Source organism: Heterocephalus glaber, unplaced genomic scaffold (genome assembly GCF_053883595.1).
Source record: "Heterocephalus glaber isolate CG9 unplaced genomic scaffold, H.glaber_assembly_v1.0 deba00000594, whole genome shotgun sequence".
In the NCBI taxonomy this organism is placed as follows: domain Eukaryota; kingdom Metazoa; phylum Chordata; class Mammalia; order Rodentia; family Bathyergidae; genus Heterocephalus; species Heterocephalus glaber.
The window spans coordinates 11,192,334-11,213,694 of record NW_028258151.1 but is presented as its reverse complement, the minus strand read 5'-3'; the positions used below and the strand labels follow the sequence as shown (position 1 = coordinate 11,213,694).

General features: G+C 38.8%; 1 protein-coding gene and 2 pseudogenes across 8 annotated transcripts in view; all 3 read left to right on the top strand.

The window, feature by feature from the left end:
- Slc35d2 (solute carrier family 35 member D2) overlaps nucleotides 1–21,361 on the top strand; it is a 152,575-nt gene that overhangs the window by 116,673 nt on the left and 14,541 nt on the right. For 5 of the 8 annotated variants that reach the window (XR_015448839.1, XR_015448838.1, XR_015448836.1 and 2 more), the window contains one exon: nucleotides 1,687–2,249. The exons of the other annotated variants lie outside the window; for them this stretch is intronic. Coding sequence is in view for 1 of the 5 variants with exons in the window: in XM_013072731.3 (XP_012928185.1) it covers nucleotides 1,687–1,698 (12 nt within the window). In the remaining 4 variants the exon portion in view is untranslated. Of the gene's footprint in view, nucleotides 1–1,686; nucleotides 2,250–21,361 lie in introns of those variants that run through there. 8 annotated transcript variants of the gene reach the window in all.
- Nucleotides 6,022–6,642, top strand: LOC101716357 (tRNA-splicing ligase-activating factor archease pseudogene; annotated as a pseudogene).
- Nucleotides 8,052–8,201, top strand: LOC147829495 (U4 spliceosomal RNA; annotated as a pseudogene).

The following is a 21,361-nucleotide window of genomic DNA, read 5'->3' as shown; positions in this document are numbered from 1 at the left end:
ATAGGAAACAACTACATAAAAATAACTTTGCAAAAAGGCTTTACAAGAAAATGGGCTTAGCAAGCCAGATGAAATCTAAGACAAATGAGTGTTTTTACTGACAGTGTTTCAAAATGGTCAATTTTCTACTGTGCCTCTCTGAGCTGACTTGAAGACTGCCTTTATTTGCAAAGTAATCTCACCTTTATCTTTGCTTTATTATGTGCAGTCACAGTCCCTAGCCACTCTAACATTCTATTTTGTCACTTAAAAACAGAGTATTTCATATCATGAGGTTAAAATGAGAGTTAAGTAAAAGTTTATATTCATGTATAATTACTCTGTAAATGATCAAGTATTACATAAATGTCTGTGTTTTTAGGCACGGCCACAATTGTGGTGTTAAAATTATGCCTTTTGCTTTATTTAGACCTATATAAAGTCATTCACAGCTTAAAAGAATGAAAACTTTGCTATTCTTGAGCAACCTCATCTCTGGTTGGGTTACTTTGACCTCTGTTTCTTATAATTTTAGCTATAGCCTCATTACTGTATCTGCCCCTCCTGTTGCGAATGCATACACATACATAGCATTTTCCAAAGTGTGAAACTGTGAGGAAACATATAAAGAATGTTCAACAGGTGTCACTTTGGCAGGCCATCTCTGAGTCTCCAACACAGAACTGTAACTTGCAGAGTATTTTCTGAATTTACTTTACATTGGAATTCCTTTTGTTCTGGACTATATGTGAGTACCAATAGTTTGCAGAATGCATGTTTGAAAATCTGTTATATAGGCTTGGCAGAAATAAAATAACTTCAGTGCTAAAGACAGGAACATCTCAGAGCCTGAATCTCCAATAATCTTACATTGCCCTTTGGTATTGGTCTGTAGTTTAAGAATGACACTTCAACATAAGTAAGAAATTATGGAAGCTAAATGTTTGGAATCACACTTGCTTAACTTTATCATGAAAAAGGTTTTGACAATGTATCAGCTAACCACTCCACAGGCAGCAAAAGCGTCCTGAGTAAGCTAAATTTCCCAGGATATGAATACTTTTGAGTGTATAGAGTTTTCTGGTTCAGATAACATTGTAGGCTAAAAATATTGATAAAATACATAGGTAGACTTTGTAGACTTTGTAAATTCAATAAATGAATAAACACAATGAAGCATGTTTGACAATTCTGGATCTTTGTGTAGGATTTTAATTTTATTCAGTGAGTATTAGACGGTGCTATAGAATTAGAGGGTCCTGAGGGATTGGCTAGAATATATACTGAGCCAGAACATTTCCTAGAAGCTTGTTTTTTAATCAACAAAAATTAAAGGTTTCAGGCATCAGCCATATCCTGTTATTAACGTTGCAACAATGATAGTCTTTGGAGAGGGAAACTCTCCAAACATGACCTTCCTCCTCTCTGCCACAAAACCTCAGTCACAGCTGATTAAATTAGGTTAGATGGCTGCCCTGATCTGAGCCAGCAAGATTCCTTCTCATCAGAAATGAAAATTAAAACTAAAGTTCTGAGTCAGTTGGACAATTGTGAGCACTCATCATTTTAATTTGGGGTCACAGGAGACCAAAGCACACAAGCAACAGAGAGCAAATGACATAGGCATTAGGATATAGATTCAGCCATTGTATCAAAGAGAAATAAATTGCCTGAAACTACAAAAGAAATCTTGTTTTTCTCTCCCAGGTAACAGATTGATTAAAAACAGTCCAGACTGGATATTCCAAGTCTCCTTTCCTGGAGTCTGAGGCACTTATGTTCTTGGGGTCTACCATCTTAGGGTTGCATGGTCCAAAGTAGCTCTGTTTTGGACAGAAGGATGAATAAAGGAGCAGCCCTCTTGGTATGAAAATTGCATACACCCTTCCACGTGAAACAAGAACTTGGTTACGTGGCCATACTTACCTGCAAGGGAGTCCAGAAAATATAATCTTTAGCTGGGAGGACATGTGTACAGCTAAGCAAAGGACTTCTATTGTTAAAGGAAGAAAAGAAGAACAGATATTGGAGAACAATTAGCATTCTCTGCCACAAGCTGTAAGATAAAAAAGGGGATGCTCAGAGAGAATCAATAGAAAGGAGTCAATATGCACCCAGAAATAGAAATGACAGCAGAAGACAGAGATACAATCAGAGAGTTGGGGAACAGTTGTCTGTGACTTTCCATGTCCCAGATATCCATCTACCCCTACTGCAATAGAAAATGGCTTCTGTACTTTTTCAATAAACTCCCACTGTTTCTTAAACTACACTGTGTCAATTTGTTTCTTGCAAGAGAAATGATACAGACAGCACTATTGTGTTTACTTATTTTATTTTTCCCCACTTATTGACATATCCCCTATAATTTTTCCTGTCCCAGCTCTCTGATCTCAGGTAACCACCATTCTAGTCTCATGTTCTGTAAGGTCCAACTTTGAGATTCCACATATGAGTAAAATCATGTACTTGTCTTTCTGTGCCTGGTTTATTTCATTTTGCACAATGGTCTCCTGTTCAATCCATGTTGTCACAAATGACAGGATCCATTCCATTTTGTGTGGCTGAATAGTATTCCACTGCACATATATATAGTGTTCACCAAAAAAATGTATACACACTTCAGAGAAGGAAAAACTTATATAAATATTTTAATACTAAATTTATTGAGACATCATGAGATTAATACAAGTCACCTTTGGCCTTTACAATTACAAGAGGTGCTCAAAGTGGTGGCCATTAGCTTCCAAACATTTATTAGTTTGTAGCTTGGGTAACCTTGGTCATTTTCAATTTCTTCCCTAAAGGCTGGCTGTGTATGGGTTTTCTGTGATATACAACATCCTCTAGAGTCCCCTATGTGAGGGTAACACCATCTGTTGAAGAAACATACTATTTTTCTTTTCCTGAAGTGGGTATACATTGATTGGAGATATAACTCCAATCAATGTATATATGGCTTTTCCCTGCTATGCCCTTCTGCCATGCTGTTTCTTGGAGCCAATCATGGGCTGAATCCTCGGAGCTATATTCTTATCTTGTTTCAGGCAATTTATTTTTGTCTTTAATAATACAGTGATTGAGTCTATGTCCTGATAAATGAATCATCTGCTTTCAGTTGCTTGTGCGCTTTGGCCTCCCGTGGCCCCATATTAATATGATAAGCACTAATAATTGTCCAATTGACTCAGACCTTTAGTTTTAATTTTCAATTCTGATACCTGAGCCAAGTAAACCTCTCCTTTAAGTTGTGGGAGTCAGGCATTTTTTTCCAGTGATGGGAAAGAGACTAATATTTTGATAAAGATTGCATTGAATCCATAAATTGCTTTGGGTAGTGTGAACATTTTAACAATATCAGTTCTTCCAATCCATAAAGATGGAATGTCTTCCATTTACTTATGTCCTCTTCAATTTCTTTTATCAATGTTTTATAATTTTCCTTGTAAATGCCTTTCATCCTTTTGGCTAAATTTATTCCTGAATATCTTATTTTGTGTTTGTTGATATGGTAAATAGCATTGGTTTTAAAATTTCTATTTCAGATAATTTGCTATTGGAAGACAGCAGCACTACTGATTTTGTGTGTTGATCTTGTATCTTGCAATTTTGCTGACTTCATCTATAAGTATTTCATGATTTTTTTTTTTTTTTGGTGGCATTTTCAGGGTTTTCTATTTGTAGGATCACATCATATGCAAATAGTGAAAATCTGGTCTTCTTTTCAAATTTGGATGTCCTTTTTTCCTTTCTCTTGCCTGATTGCTCAGGCTAGGGCAGTGGTGGTGAACCTTTGGCACGTATGTTATTTTGTTTTTCTTTTAAGATGAAACATGTTAATGTATGAGTTGCTTTTTCTAAACTAAAACCTCAGTATTCAGGTTTAATTGCAGTATTGGCATTTTATGATAAATAATTGGGTTGCAGTTCGGGTACTCTTCTCTAAAATGTTCACCACCACTGGACTAGAATGTCTAGAGTTATGCTGAATAAAAATGGTGAAAGCGGGCATTCTTGTCCTGTTCCAGAACTTAGAAAGGTTTCAGTTGTTCCTCATTCATCATAATATTAGCTGTTGACTTATTATAAATGGTCTCTATTATGTTGGGGTTTTTTTTCTTCTGTACATAATTTGTTCAGCATTTTTATAATGCAGGGATATTGAACTGTTTCAAATGCTTTTCTGCATCTACTAAAATAATCATGCAGTTTTTGTCCTTCATTCTGTTTATGTGCTGTATCATGTTTATTGAACCATCATCACATTCCTCTGATGAATCACATTTGATCTTTTTTGGGGGGGGGGGGTCCAGGGGATTGAACTCAGGACCTTGCATTTGTGAGGCAGGCGGCAGAACCACTGAGCTAAATCCCTGGCCTGATGAATAGCTTATTAATATGCTGTTGGATTCAGATTGCTACTATTTTCTTTGGAATTTTTGAGTCAATGTTCATCAAAGATGTTGGCCTACAGTTTTCCTTTTTCTATTGTATCTTTATCTGGTTTTGGTATTAGAATAATGATTGCCTTATTGAAGGTATTTGGAAGAATTCCTTCCTCTTCCATTTTTGGAATAAGTTAAAGAGAATTAGTATTAGTTTACTTTAAGTGTTTGGCAGAAGTCAGCAGTAAGTAACATTTGGTCCAGGGTTTTTCTTTGATGGGAAGTTTTTATTATTGATTTCTTCCCACTACTTCTTATTGTTATGTTTGGCTTTTCTACCTCTTTGTGATTCAGTCTTGGTAAGGTACATGTATCTAGGAATTTGTCCATTTCTTCTAGATTATCAAATTTTTACTTAAGTTTTCCTAAAATAGGTGATATTAATTGGAATAGAAGTCCAACTGTGATAGGCTGAAGCCACTGTCTTCCCCTGGCAGTGAACAGGACAGAATGGGGGCCATTAGGATTTTCCCAGGGTTAGGTTTCACCAGCTCAGCACCAAGTCCCTGAGCAAAGTTATATGCTAATTCCCCTGCCCTACCCTAGCAAATGGAATCTTTCATCATGTTATGTTGCCCAGATTTGGAGTGGTATTGATGAACATAGTCCTTTGGCCATTGCAGGTGATACTGTGTTGTGCCTGAATTTCATAATTTCAAACACGTGCACAGTCTCAGGGCTCACAGAAGCCCACAATGTGGGTAGATGCAGGCCAAAATACAAGCATGTCCTACTAGGGCACAAATATCTGTCTGGCACTGGCCACTGTAATGTGAGAGCACTGGCCTGGCTATAACTGTGCTGCCCCAGGGTGGGGGACATGTGGAAGAAAACGTATCTTGGTCGCCAAACCTGACATTTAATATGGGTTGCCCCTGAGTCTCACAGCCACACTGGCCTGCACAGACTTGGGTAGAAAGCAGATGTGCCCTGGGCTCACCACAAAGCTGGAAATGATGTGATGAAACTCAAGTCTATATCGCTGGTGCACAGGTCTTCTCCACTTGATGCCAGGGCCAGTCTGGATACTCTGGCCTATGTAGACATCCCTGCAGATTCTACCAGTGCTGGGTCTCATTGCGTCTCTCCTCACCATGGGCTGCTTGGAGTTGGTAACTCTTTCCTTCCTGCCTTCTTAAATGTGTCATTTTGTCACACCGCCCGTGGCCGATTTCCACAGATTGCGCGCGCGCCCAGGCCGATGGGGCTGTACCCATACCGATCACGTGAGAGGTTCAGGCCGAACACTCCTGGGGGCAGCCATTTTCTTAAAGACTATTTACTACTGTATGCTAACGACTTTCTCCGAGTACAGTACTGGGATGAAAAAATCTAAAATGCTTCTGAGTCTAGTTATTAATTCTGGGGACGAGGCGGAAAGAAAAAGCCTCCTCACTTAGACCCAAAGGTGTGTTATTCAAGGTGTTCTTCAACTTGTCTCCTTAATCCTTAGGAAAAAAACGAGTCATAAACAAGCACAGAAGATGAGCCCTTAGCCTTTTTTTTTTCTTAGCCTTTTAAACATACGATCCAAGCGGCACGATTTAAATGGAATTGTTAGGGGCGGAGAAGCTCTCTCGAGCTCCAAGAACCTAGTCCTGGCCCTTTAAGAATGCGCGCGAAGGGGCGGGGCCTAGGGCGGAAGTTGTGTTGCTGGGTTGAAGGCCGGCAGATGAAGGGCGGAAATAGTATGTTCAGTTTGGAAATCATGGCGCAGGAAAAGGAAGATGTTAGAGATTACAATTTAACTGAAGACCAGAAAGCAATCAAGGCCAAGTATCCTCCAGTCATTCAGAAGTACGAATATTTGGATCATACAGCAGATGTCCAGTTACATGCGTGGGGAGAGACTCTGGAGGAGGCGTTCAAGCTGTGTGCCATGGCCATGTTTGCGTACATGACAGACACTGGGACCATAGAGCCCCTCCAGGCAGTAGAAGTAGAAGCCCAGGGAGATGACTTGCAATCTCTTCTGTTTTACTTTTTGGATGAATGGCTTTATAAGTTCAGTGCTGATGAATTCTTCATACCCTGGGAAGTGAAAGTGCTTAGTATTGATCAAAGAAATTTCAAATTATGTTCCATTGGGTAGGGATAAGAATTTTCACTTTCCAAGCATCCTCAGGGAACAGAAGTCAAAGCAATAACATATTCAGCAATGCAAGTCTATAATGAAGAGAAACCAGAAGTTTTTGTGATCATTAACATTTAAGACACACAAAAAAAGAAGACCTACGAAGAGCTGCCTTTTTCTTCCTCTTGAGAAGATAAAATAATTTCATTTCTCTAGTGTCTTTTGACAAATGGAAATGTATAGAACAGAAGTTTTTAATTTAAAGTGTGACTTTCAGAAGTAGAAAATCAACTGGGCATGGTGGCATATGCCTGTAATCCCAGCTACCCTGGGGGCTGAGGAAAGAGGATTGAAAGTTTGAGGCCAGCCTTGGCAACTTAGCATGACCTTGTCTCAAAATAAAAAATCAAAAGAGAAAAAAATATGTCATTTTGTTGTACTGAAGTCAGAAGGTAGGTTAGTGCTTGAATAATTGTTAATTGGCTTGTCTTCTGTTGGGAAGACAGCGGCAAAAAGATCTTAGCAAACATCTTGCACTGCCTCTAAGAAGATACTTTTTTCTGAGGTCCTAGGCATTGCACCAGGACCTTCTGTATGCTAGGCAAGTGCTCTACCACTGAGCTACATCCTCAACCTCTAAGAAGATACATTTTTATGGTACTGAGGATCAAACCCAGGGATACTCTATCACTAAGCTACACTCCCAGTCCCTTTTAAAGTGTTAGTATAGTAATTTTCTTAATGTACTCTCTATTTCATAGCTTCCAATGTATCCTGGCCTCCTCCGTAGGGATCCTCAGTATTTATAGGACAGAGAGAGACATGGGCTGCAGCAGAGCCTCATGGGCATCTGAGAACAGAGGATACCAGCCTGGAGAAGGTTATGTTATATTTATTGAGCACTCACAATATTCTAGGTATTATGCCAAGTGCTTTGCATGGATTACCTTATGTAAACCTCATAGGAATTCTATAAGTTAATTACTGTTGTTTGTCATTTTCTGTATCCTTGGAAAATAAAGCTTGGGAAGATCTCTCTGTGCAGGTAATGGAACATAATTTGAACCTGAACCCTAAAAGCCTTGCTCCACACATGCCTTTCACCACCACCTGAGCCAGGTATGAGCATGTGGAACTACAGCAGAATAGGGCTGGGACCAGGCTGACTCACTAAAATGAGACTGGCACTGAGGAGCCCTACACAATGACATGTGAAAAAACTTAATTGGAGGCTTGTTTGAGGGCAAGTAGGTAAGTAGTTGAGTATATTTAACCTGAAGGGTTGGGAGTGCCCATTGGTCATAATGATGGTAGGCTGAGGAGTAGGAATGGAGTCCGTCAGAAAGAAGATTTTCCTAACAGATCTACACATGCCCTAACTGATATCAAGGAAAGTGTTTACTGTGCTTAACTCTTCATACTAGAATACTAGAATAAGTGAGTGACTTTCAACATTTCAAGTTTAAGGAATAAGAATTCTACTAGGTATAGATTCTAGAGGTGGTTCATAACAAGAGCGATCACATGAATTGACCTACAAGAAAATGATTCTCAGCTTTGCACCATGGCAGTATCATAGCCAATGAGTTTCATTGGGGCATGATTATTGCTAATTGAGAATGATTCTCAAGTTTCCAAAGAGAGAAAAAATGACTTAGTTTCTCAGCCTTCTAGATGGCAAATTTTTCTTCAGTATTATTTCTACTCATTTTACTGCTAGGCTTATGTGTCTTGCCTTTCCTGCTGTTTATTTGTCATTAACATAGATAGCTAGGCTAACTTTAGATGACTTTTTAGAGAATCCTAAAATCATAGAAATCAAGCTCAAAAGATTTTCCAACAAACTTGAAATCTAATATTTGCCCATGAGTATTCCTTCTTGTACTAAAATGGAGAGGGAAAAAGGACAAAAGAGAGACTAACAGTCTCAAAGCTGGACAGATACTGACAGTCTCAAGATTGATGGGTCTCAAGGCTTGCCCCTCCTGTCTGAGGGCTTCTCTCCCCTGCTAAACCCACGAAGGTCACTGTGCCCAAAAGATGAACTGCCAAAACACCACCTGCCTTTACCTCCCTATCTCCCTATGTCTTAAAGATAAACTGTAAAAACAACATTTACCTCCACCTCCCTACCTTTTGCTAAGTTCTCCTTCTGTAAAATTCTGCTTGCTTCCCCACCCTGGCTAAAGAACAAATAAATGTGAGGACAAACTTAGAAACAGGGCTCAGCCTCTAGAAGGTGACTTGTGCTGGGCCCCTAGCTAGCGAATAAAGCTGCTTTCTCTTCAATTCTCTGAGTGCCACTCTCTTCTTTGGTCTGCCTGCCTTCCCAGTGCCATTTCAGTACAAGGACCTCAGGGGTGGGGCAGGAAAGATATTTTCTTTTATGCTGTTGCTGACAGGCTAGAGAGATATGAAAGGTAAAAAGAGGTACACTATTTTCACAGTTGGAATTAGGAAAGAGAATTTGTGATTGGATCAGAGAGAGAACCTACAATCTAAAACATAATTAACAGAGAATAAAACCTCAGAGAGCTAGCTATGGTTAAGTCCCCCAAAGACACTCCACTCTAGGTTACTATTGAGAGAAACCTTTTAATTTGTAGATGGGAGTAAATAAGATTTACTAGTACATGCATTGATAAGATTAATTGGCTGTTCCAAACATTTAGGTCAGCAATTTTCAACCCTAGTTATATCTTAGAATCTTGGTGCCCAATAAAACAAAAGCCTTGGAGTGGGACCTAGGTGTTAGATTTTAAAAAATCTCTCCAGTTGATGCCAGCATGCAACCAAAGTTGAGAACTACTGATTTAGGCATATTTAAGAAAGAAAAAAATGCAATGATTATCATGGGTTACTTGGTGCATTGTTAGGTAGTTTCAGAGTACAAGGGTTGTGAGGATGGAAGCATTGATCATCTACAAGAAATTTTGCCAAGGAAACACCCTCCAGAGAAGGCATTGGTGAGGCCTGGTAGAGTAGCAGATCTCTCCTATTCTGAAGAGTAGAATCTCTTCAGCCAACAGGGTTTGCATAAACCGTGGCTGCTCGTAGCAGCCTCAGAATGTACTGACTTAGTTTCTTCCTCACTATGGTGCCTGCCTTATGCAGAATTTGGAGGAATGTATCAGACATAAAATGAAGAGAGTTAGAGAAGACACCACAATTCAGCAGTATCTTCACAGCTGGTAGAAAAAGCAGAGACTCACCTTGGAAGCTGATAAAGATTTTAAACATTCATTTGAGAGGAGTAGGGAAATCAACCAAGATAATCATACCATACTACTACTGGAAAGAGGTGGCCTCAACAAGAACCCTAATGTCTCTGTTGCTGTTGAAGCCAGCAAGTTGCTCAAGGCCTATAGTAGCCAAAAGCTAAGGACAAAATGATGAATAAACACCCCCCAAAATTCTTAACATTGGTAGTTCTTAGGGAAATACAAACCAAAACCACAATGATACCTCATAACCATTAGGATGGCCACTATCCAAAACAAAATCCAGAAAACAAATACTGTTTTGGAAAACTTATGCACTGTCTATGGAAATATACAATGATGCAGCCACTATGGAAAACAGTATGGAATTTCCTAAAGAAATTTTAAAAGAATTATCATATGAAACACTAAGCCCACTTCCGAGGTTATTGTATACCTGTGATCATATCAGCATTATTCACAATAGCTGAAAGATAGAAGCACCCCAAATATACATCCATGGAGGAATGAATAAATAAAATGTGGTCTGTACTTATAGTGGAATATTATTCAAACTAAAAAGGAAAGGAAGCATAGATAAACCTTAAGGACATAATGCTAAGTGAAATAGGCCAGTCACCAAAATACTATATGATCCCCTTGTATAAGTACTTAAACCCAGAAAGTAGAATGGTGCTGTCAGGGGGTAATGAGGAGTTATTGTTTAATAGATATAGTTTTGGTTCTGTAAGATGATATTTATGCAGACGAAATGGTGGTGATGGCTATACAACCATATGAAAATACTTGATACCACTGAACTGTACACATAAAATGTTTAAGGTGGTAAATTTTATGTTCTATGTATTTCACCACAATTAAAATTATATGTGTGAGTGTATCCAGATATTTTTAAGTGTAATAACAGTATGGTACAAAGGGTAAAAGCAGAATCTATGTAATTCTTTGCTTTATGTGTATACACACATACATTCAAGTCAGGAACTATTAGAAGAATAAATAGAAAAATTTTTGAATGGGATGGAAAGGATTGAACTGACATCCTGTGTTACTTACATTTTTGAAATCTGAATGATGTAAATATATTGCCTATTAAAATAAAATTAAGATACTGATGAAAAGCTGAGGAGAGGCAAAGTTAGAAGAGAACCTGGTGGAGAATGGGCTGATCCTCCCCAGGCCTCCTGGGGGCCTTAGGATTTAGTGCTCATACCAGCAATGGCTTCATGCCAAATATTTGGGGTTCCCATTTGTATCTAGCTGAGACCAATGTGAGATTGAAGGGAAAATGCTCCTAGGAGACAGGGTTCAAGAGCCTAAGAATTTCCAAGCAGACAGCAGTGGAGCTGTACCCTGAAACAGAACTAATAAGTCCCGGCATCTTTCTGAGGATAGAGGAATATGGAGGCTTAGGAGAGCAGGAATGTGCCTAGAGAACTGCATGCTACATAAGAAAAAACCATGGTCCAGAGAGGGTATGAAGTGTGGCTATGTCAGCCTGGAGGTACAGGGAACATACCTAGGGCTCAAATTAAAATGAACATAGGCAACTTTGAATACTGGGCTATGTACATAGAGACATGAAAGAAGACAGTTGGAGGATCACAAATACTACTGTTCACAAGTGGAGTCAGTATGTCTTAGTGGTCCCTTTCTCTCATATGGAAATACAACGTGCCAACTGATATCTTGATAGATCAGCTCTCTCCATGGAAATTAGGTTTACAAGTCATATTTTAATCTGCATTCCAACTCAGCCTGACCAGAAGTGAAATGTGAGTAATTTTTGTGTGTTCTACAGTTCCCTGTGTTCTTGCCCGTCAGTGCTCATTCACTACTTGGCTCCTTGGCTGAAGAAATAACATGGGTCTGGTGAGGGAGATATAATTTTACCTGTAAAATTGTTCTATGTGAGAGACTGCCCTATTGATTATTCCCAAAGCAGGCTGTGAGCAGTGCAGGCTGTAAAGAGTTAACCTTACAAATGGCTTGTTTATAGAAGTGAGTCTAGTCGAAGCCTACGTACCAAGGTCAGAGTAGCATGCACCCAAATTCTGTTCCCAACGTTAAAACCTTCTTTACTAAAAAAACGAGGTTAATCATTAACCACAACTTATACTGTCTGTTCTGATCCAAATTCAAGAATGTGTTGTCTCTTTACAAGGCTTGCTTGCACCAGCAATGCATCCATAGCAATTCCAGGTAGTCCCTCCATGTAGCCCCTTTACCTCAATCTAACTATGATGTCACCAATAAATATTGACAGCTCTGGGTATCAGGGCCTTTGCTTGTTCAGCCTTGCTTACACAAGCCAATGCTGGCTCATCCTGGCTCCCTATATCTCTGTCTTTTTAATTCTATGTTTTTCTTCTCACCTTGAGTCATAGCACTGAGCAGGAGATCAGAACCCACTGCAGAGGTCTCCAATAGTTCTAGAATACGTTATAGTCTTGTTTGGTGTATTTCCAGAAGGAGTATCACCAGGTCAAAGGGTATGTGCTCTGATAAACATTCCCAGGTTGTTTCCTAAACAGGCTACTCTACTTTGCACTTCTTGCAACCATTTGTGAGGCTGCCCCCCATGTCCTCACCAACACTATGGACAGTCAGTCTTTTCTGCATCTGCCAAACAGCTAGGGAAGGAATGTGATCTCATAATCCTTAGAGTACTGAGAGTCATTTATAATCTTCTAATGTGAAATGTATTTTATATCCATTAAGAAAACCTTCCCCTTTGCCATTACAATGGAAACCTGTCTTTTGATTTTGTGTCATTTTTGTCACTTTCCCATCCTTTTGTTCATGGTTCCTGGGAAGTTATAAAAGCTTTCCCCACTTTAATTTCATTTGTTAAAAATTCTCTTTTGTGTCAGGCTTTTTCAGTTTTAGTGTGGGTAGGGAATATTAAGAGAATCTTATTTTGAACAAAGGCAAATTTCCACCAGTTAAAATAATGACAACATTCCATAAAACTGGGTTTTTAACTTGCATACTTGTTCCACAAAAACATAATGGGTTTGGTCCCTGCCTGTCTAGGGACATTTTTAAGTTGTTCTCATCACTGTAACCTAAAACTATGTCTTTGGAAATATTGCTACCACTGAGCACATGCATGACTCATTTTTCTTTCCTTGGGAAGCCTGCATTCTCTTCTAGTATCCAAAGATTGTATTCACAGCCTTAACAACAGTCTCCAGCAAACAGATCATAATGTGTAGGAGAAACAAATTTGAAAAGGAGGAAGTTGAACTTTCATTATTTGTCAGTTATCAGCATGGAGCCTCTTACATATTTCATATGACAAGTCATTAATATCATGTGCTAAAAGACATACATTAAAGGAGAATTCTCCTTGGACCTGGGGTGGGGGGTAGTTCAGTGTAAAGTGTTTGCTTAGCATCCATGAGGCTTGGCATGCATGAGGTCCTGAGTTGAATCCCTAAGTATCACACACACACACACACACACACACACACACACACACACACACACACACACAGAGAAAGAAAGAAAGAAAAAGAAAGAAAAAAGAATTTTCCCAAAGTATTTTATTCAGTAATATTAAGAAATGTTTCTGGAGATTTGACCTAAGGCCTCATACATTCGAGGCAAGCATTAACCTGTTACTGATTGTCTTATGTTGATTTTGCATCCTGCAACTTTACTGAGTTTTAAATTAGCTCCAATGGTCGTTTAGTGGAGTGTTTAGGTTTTTTGTAGATATAAAATGTTGTCGTTACGCAAAAAAAAAAAAATGTTTCTAATATAATGGTTTCATTAACTTCAAAATGAGCCAACTTTTAACTTATCATTAATGTAATCTGCAGGATTTTCCAGAAGTTATTTATCCTAAGTCCCATTTCTAGGAATAATAGACCTGCTATTAAGTTATTTTATAAACAAAACACAAAATATATAACAATAATTCATGGTGGTGAACATTCCAGAATCCCTCATAGGAACTCAAATCCTCCATAAGGATGTGTTTCCAAAGATCTCCACCAGAACACAGTTCAAAAGGTCTCAGTAAGGGGCCGAGGATTTAGCTCAGTGGTGCTGCCGCCTGCTTCACAAGCATAAGGTCCCAAGTTCAATTCCAGGTACCAAAAAAAAAAAAAGGGCAAAATGTTGTTCATTTTTGTATCATCCCTGTCCTATGTCTACTAGGGGCTGTTGAGTAATGAGCTGTTGGTCAAAACAACAAACAAAAAAATGAAAAAATAGTATAAAAACTACTGTTCCTCAAAGCCAAGAATAGGGACACACATACACACACACACACACACACACACACACACACACTCACACACACAGCCTAGCTCTGGGCTCAAATGAGACTTCCATGAAGATATGAAATCTGGACCCCAGACTTAGCATAATTCCAGTTTGACCCCTCTGCCTCTCAGGCCCTCCAAACCACATCTTTGTGGGACATTAGTGTTTTGGATAACTAGTACCTGGAAAACAATCCTTTTCAGGTTGTCAGATTTAGCAAATAAAAATGGAAAATACTCAGTTAAATCTGAATTTCAGATAAACAATAAATAATATTTACCATGAGGATGTCATATACAATATTTGGAACTTATACCAAAATTTTTAATGTTTATCTGAAATTAAAATTTAGCTAGGTGTCCTGTATTTTATCTGGCCATTCTACTTCCAAGGCAGTCACCTTAAGATACCTTTAATGAATAAAAATTTCTTTCTTATGATGAAATAAAAACCTGTATTCTACCCACTGGTGGGCCTTTGTATATTGAAAGATGGCTATAGAGACATTAAAGTCAGACTGTCATGGGTTTAGTTTTGTTACTGTGTGACTTTGGGCCGTTAACTTTGTGCTCTTGTTTCTAACCTGGGTTATTAGTACTTACATTACAGAGAAACTGTTATGCCCAAAATAATCTCATTCAGCCTAGTTAAAAATGGTAGATGTAATCAGCCACAATTCTAAATAGTGTTAATGGAAAGACTTTTCACAAGAGTAAATCTTGGGTGAGGAAAAAGAATATAAGGTAAACGATTAGAAAATGGCTACCAGCCCCATACCATAGAATTTATTTTAACTCTACCCTTATTCTGTGTCTGGTCAGTGGGATGTTAGGTTCCTAAATCACTTGTCTAAAAAGTTCAAAGAGCATTCCTGTCATAGACAGAGGTTTTAAAAGTTATCTTTCAACTTTAATAACTATAATCTTGAGACTATTTATTATAGAAAATGAATGTTAGTTACAACATAATTCTTGTTAGCCCAGTAATGTGTAAGTGAACTTATTTAGCAAAGTTACAATAATTAATGTAACTATTTTTCACTTTTCTAAGGTAAACAGTAAATAAACTTTAAATTTCTTTACTCTCCTTATAATAATTAAATTACAGTTGTTTCTATTAAAATGTAACATAAAGTTTTATTCTTCCATGTTATTCTGTCCACTTCTAATACTGTTCTGAGGTATTTCTTTGTCTTCCTCCTATGGAAGCTCCCTAGTTTCCCACTGTTGTGCCCAGGCCCCTTGAATGTGCTAGGCAAACACTCTATCACAGAGTTACATCCCCAGCCCAGCTGCCCACATCCTACAACTGGGTACCGCAGTGAACAGAACTTTCTCCTCCCTGAGCTGGCCACTGGTTTCTATTAATGAAGGTCCAGCTCATCGGATAATCACATCACCAGTGGCCATTATGCTGTCAACAACTATTTTTTCCCCTCATATATGCTAAGGATGTTTGTCTTATATACTGTATTTTACTTCCTCTTTCCCAAATGTATAAGAGTTGCTGGATTTTAACTTTTATTTGTAAGTTGTCAATCTAGAGCTGTCTTCTAAATCTTCACTTATAATGTTTTAAAATTGTTTTTTGATATAGAAACTCAAACTTTGAAACAGGATGACTAAAGAGTCTTAGGTTAAAAACAAACAGATCCTCACTGCACAGCAGAAAGAAGATATTCTGACCAGCAATTGTTCGGTAACTGCATCCAGGTAGATTAACAGATAATAGGTGTGACCAGATGGGGACTCAGTTGCTCTGGTGTCTCCTTCACAGGTGGGCAATGGAGGAAAGCCAAATGACACAAATGAAAGGAGGGTTCTGCAGTATTCTGAGATTTTCAGAAAAATAAAATGTATTGTACATTTTCAAACATGTATTCTAAACTGTGTACCAGAATCATGTGACTGTTCTTCCCTAATATTTGCCCACAAACCTGTTGATCAGTGAATATCACATATCACTTTAATTCTAGCATTTATGTCATAAACCTAGCTTTGGAACTCTTTTTTTCATCTGGCACTGAGGGAAAAAAAAGGATTATATTCCAAAGGCCATCCTTGATCCTGAGACTCAAGCGCCACATATCAGAGATAAGAGGCAACTATAAGCCAAGATCAGTGATTCTTAGCACAGGATAACTCCTGCACCCAGATGGAACCATAATTCAGTCTAATCCTAAACAGTGTTTGCATATTGTCCACTAAAGCCAAGAAGTACAAATCAATTCTACATTTTGAATTTACATCAGAATGTCAGAGATCTATGTTTCTTCTTGCTTCCTCATCGCCACTTTAAATCCTCTGCCTTTCTCTTCCTAACTTTCCCCACATTTAGCTCTCTGTAATGTTTTCATAAATTATGTGAATTCTATTTTTTTTAAAATATTCTTTCTCATCTTCTGTTTGTAGGGGAAGAAGGATGGGGAAGAATATGTTTTTAGTTTCTTATTTTTTAATTATTTTATTTTATTGCAGTACTGGGGATTGAACCCAGGGTCTTTGCACTGAGCTACATTCCCAGCCCTTTTTAAAAAAATGTTTTGAAGCAGGGTCTCACTAGTCACTAAATTTCCCAGATTGGGCTCAAACTCAGGATCCCAGAATTTGCCTCAGCCTTGAGTGCTGGGATTATACACATGCATCATCATGCCCATGTCTTTCTTTCTTTAAATCATTAACTCAAGTTAGGAACAAATAGGCAAGAAAGGTCAATATGATATGAGCTTGCACCAAAAGTAAATCTAAGAAGATGCCAGGCATTGTGTTCAGCCAGTGGCGGGCTATTAAACATGGACTTCTTATTTACTAGTCTTGGGCAGGTAATCCTCAGCACCTCCATTTCAGTGAATTTTTTGACCAGCAATTTGGGATAACTCTTATGTCAAAGTGCTGGATGAGAATTTTTAAAAAACATGGTTTCTAGCACAGAGAGACCTGCAAGAAAGTTCATTCCTTTCAGTACTCATGGATGCTGTGTGTGGATACCGTTGAGGGTACGAGTGGAGTAGTCAAACTCTTCAAAATAGTTTCAGTATTCCTTTGGCTTTTGTCTAGAAGGAAAAAGACCCTGGAAAACAGCTAAAAGCTAGTGGATATGTTTATATGGTATGGAAAACTATCTCAATTGTTTATAAATTGTTTAACAACAAATGATAGGCCAGCTGGTTCATGGCTGCTGCAAAAATCTCTAAGTAGTATTGCTTCATTATTTATAAAAGTCTCTTGAATAAACTTCATTTCAAAGCCCATAAAACAGTGCTCTGCTTATGAGTTGTTTTGTGCACTTCGGTTTTCTTGGGACACTATGAAGCAGTTCCTCTGAATTCCAAAGTAATCTCACTGGCACCAACCAAAGGGCAAATTACAATGGACTGGGGATACTGGGGAGAAGCTGCAGGGGCAAGTTTTATCTAGTGCCAAATTTACTTTCCCTTCTTCAGAAAAAGGGTATAGACCTTTTAGAATGCATGTGGAGCAAATGTGGGATCTTCTGGGAAGAAAGTTTGAATTAAACATTAACCCTAAAGTTAAGTTAAATCTTGGGAGCTTCTAGGCCAGCAGCATTTAGGTGTCAAGGACAGTAAGCACATTTTTTTAGCCATGAGAATTAAGTATTCCCCAGTGGAGAGACACTAGTGTTTCCAAGTAACATCGACCTAGAGGCACCAGGACAAGAGAAGAGAGTTAGGAGAGGAAGGTAAGCAGTGTTTACTCAAAACGGGGTTTACTCCACCCATCCTCTGCAGAATGTTTATTTAATAACTTCCCCGTGTCCTTCCATTGTCCCTGTGAGTGGGTCACTAATAGCTTTTTGTGCTGTGACTTCTTTTGCTTGTTGTTTAGCATGTCAGACAAACTCCTCTGGCTTGGGATAAACAATGTTTTGCTTAGAAGTTTCTATTGCTCAATTTCAAATATTCTCCATATTGCTGTAGAAAATGAAGTTTTGAAGAAACATTCCCTCCTCAGTCTAGACTGCTTTGAACAAGTAATTGAATTTTGAAGTATCATGCATGCTTTATGTGGAAGAATAGGACTTGAGTATTTAAAGAGATTTTTAAACCAGTCTCTTTATATCATAAAGTTAAGGGATTAGAGTACAACTTTTCTGATTTTGTATTGTTCTAGGCTGTTTTCAAAGACGGCCTTCAATGATCCTTGCCTCCTGGTAATTTCTGACCTTGAGTGTGGGCAGGACCTAGGGACTTTCTTCTAATAGAAATGGTAAATATGAGAGGCTGTCACTTATGTATTTAGGTTATGAAAGACTATGACTCCATCTTGCTGGATTCTACTGCCTTCTTAGTACATGCTTTTTGAGGAAGACAACTCTCATGTTGAAGGGACTCACAGAACGGAGGGTGGCCTCTAGCCGAAAGCCAGCAGGAACTAAATCCCTTGGTCAACAGTAATAAAGAAGGGGATATTGACACCAACCAACCAATGAGTGAGCTTGAAAGTAGATCTGCTACCAAATGAATGTTGAGATGACTGTGGCCCCCAGCTGGCACTTCTATCCTGGCCAATTGGAGCCTTGTTCAAGAGCTAGAAAAAGATCAGCTAAGCCTTGCCTAGATTTCTAACCACAAAACCCATAAAATTATTGGAAGTCACCAAGTTTTAGAGCAATTTGTTGTCCAACAATACACAATAACACAAGAATCATACTATTTTTAGTTTTAGAGAGTAAATAATTATTCTCTAAACTGTTTTTCTGGCTGTGAGGCTGGAACTGAACCTGTGGAGCCTGCAACAGTCAGCACATCCCCCCGCCGGCTCAAACTGGACTCCTTGACCTCCTGCTGATTTGAACTCCCACACTGACCCTGGAAGCCACTTGATGGAGCTGCCTGCAGCTGTTCGGAGTTCTGAGCTCAGTTGGTCCCTCTAAAATGCTTAACAGGTGATCTCTCTCTCCTGAAACATCCAAACCCCCAAAACTTACCAACCACTGCAGTCCACTGTTCTGCTCCACTGGCTCATTTCTCTGTGGAAGTCTCTAGGGTCGCCAGTAGTCACAGTTGTCTGCATGTTTGAGCCACCTCTCCCACACAGCGAGTCTGGGTTCAGATAGGAGGCATCACCTGTTAGTGGGAGACTTTCTCTTTGCTCTCCCCATGGCCTTCAGTTCTCACTTCAGATCCTGCCTGGGTTCTGGGGACCCACTTCCCTCCTTCTTGCTTTATCCCACTGCCTGGACACCAAACCTTGGAGAGGCCCTCTCTTTGTTGCTCACCACTCTGCCATCTTCCCAGAAGTCTCTAGATTGTTTTCATTGGCCTTTTTCAGTTTAAAAATATAACTGGGGATAGAGAAATGAAAGTATAGTGACAGGTCCCCCAAGTCAGACCCCTGCCCAAGCAGACCTGCTGCCCACATCCACAGGAGCACAGAGATAACAAGAAGCCAGCAGCTGCCCTGCTGCTCTCACCACGGCCCTGTGTATCACCCAGCCCCAGGCCCCACCCACGAGACTCTAAAATTTTCCACCCTCTTGACCAGTGCCCCCTCACCTACCTAAAATGACTCATATCACCACAGGCACCCTCCTCTCAGTGCCAATGGCCTTCTCAGCCTTGGCCCATCTGCACCCAGATGGCAATAAACTTACTGCATGTTGCTTAGACTTTCCCTGCCTCGGTGGTCACAATCCTGCCTCGATCTGACCTTGTATGACATCGAAAACTTAAATTAACAATCGCCCTTAAATTTATCAGTTATTCTGAGATTAGGATGATGAGTGATTTTATTTTCCTTAGTGTTCTATGTATTTTCTTAAACTTTTCTATAATTAATGAGAGTAATTTTAGAGTCAGAAATTGACAACAAAATGTATCACTGACTAGATTAAAATTCCACTCTCAAAATGTAGTCAATATAATCAAAGGAATGCACTGAGTAAAAATTATCCACTGAATTAAAAAACTTTCAAACATGGTTTCATAAAAGCAAGTGGTTCTGCCACTGACATATTAAATTGATATTTAAGAGATATTTTGTGAAAGTGGGCAAAAGAACACAAAAGCACTAACATAATTTGGAATATATTAGAGTGACGGCATCACTGATAAATGTCACCTTATAAAGCACTGTGAAACTGACCAGAACAAGCAGGAAATCTGAATGTCATTCCTTATATATCCTTATTAGACCTCTTTGCATCAGTTGACATTATATATGTCTACACCCATGAAATGCAGTTTTGAAAATAACACACCAATGTTACTGGGTTTTGGGGCACGGGAGTCTCCTACTGGGGGTGGTTTTCCAGTTCTTTCTGTCTTGAACAAGAATTGAATGAAACAATCAAAGATGGTGGCAAAGTTTCACATTTATTTGAGGTAGGTAAAAATTAAAAGTGAAGGGCAAGGGAGAAACTGGCAGAGCAAGCTTGGGTTGAGTAAAAGAGGAAAAAATAAAAACCAAAATAAAATAGTCCTGGGTAAAAGATAGGACACTGAATAAAGCCATGACAGAAAGTGCTTAGAATACTCTCCTTTTATTCATTTCACACATCAGAGTTCTTAGGACGAGTCCATATATAGTGGACCTTTGAGTTATAACCAGCCTGGCATAGTAACAACATGAGTTATGACCAGAATTTTAATTTTAACTTACAAAGTCTTGAGTTATGACCCAAACGCCAGCCACTTGTGCTTCCAAATTGTCTCAGATATAGATTTAACTCTTAAAGAGTTCTGCAAGGAACAATACAACCCGTGTGGTGTTAATGGAGAAATCCTCGGCCAATGTCTAAGGACAATGAAATCTGCCTGTGTACAGGAGAGAGACTTTGAAGGCTGTAAGGAGCCAGAGCCTTCAAGTGACCAACTTGGATTACAACCAGCCATCACAAATGAACTAAATTTGTAAATCAAGGGTTCACTGTATGGGGTCTTGTATAGGGTGCTGTGTACATTCTGGGATCTTGCCATGCCCTCCCTTCTCACCTAGTCAAAGCCATGCCCTATTTTCCTATCTCACCAAGACATAGTGAACAAAGAGTTCCAACATTTATCCCTGTATATTGTCAATGAACAGAAAAGCAAAAGGTACAATATTCAAAAATCTAATTCAAGTAAGTCATTTGGGATACTTTGCCAGCAGAGGAACAGTTAGGACTCTGGTAGTTAAGTAATGAGACAAGTTTGCAAGGGAACTCACTGTACATCTATAATGGCTGAAATGGAAAAGAATACTAAATATTAACTACCTCAAATCAGACCATTTAATTGGAAAACCAAATTTATAGCATTGCTAATTTTTTGGTACCAGATAATTTGATGAGACTGGAACAATGTAAATTAGCCTAATTATGGAATATACGATATTTTCAACACTCCAAAGAAGAGCCTATGATTATTT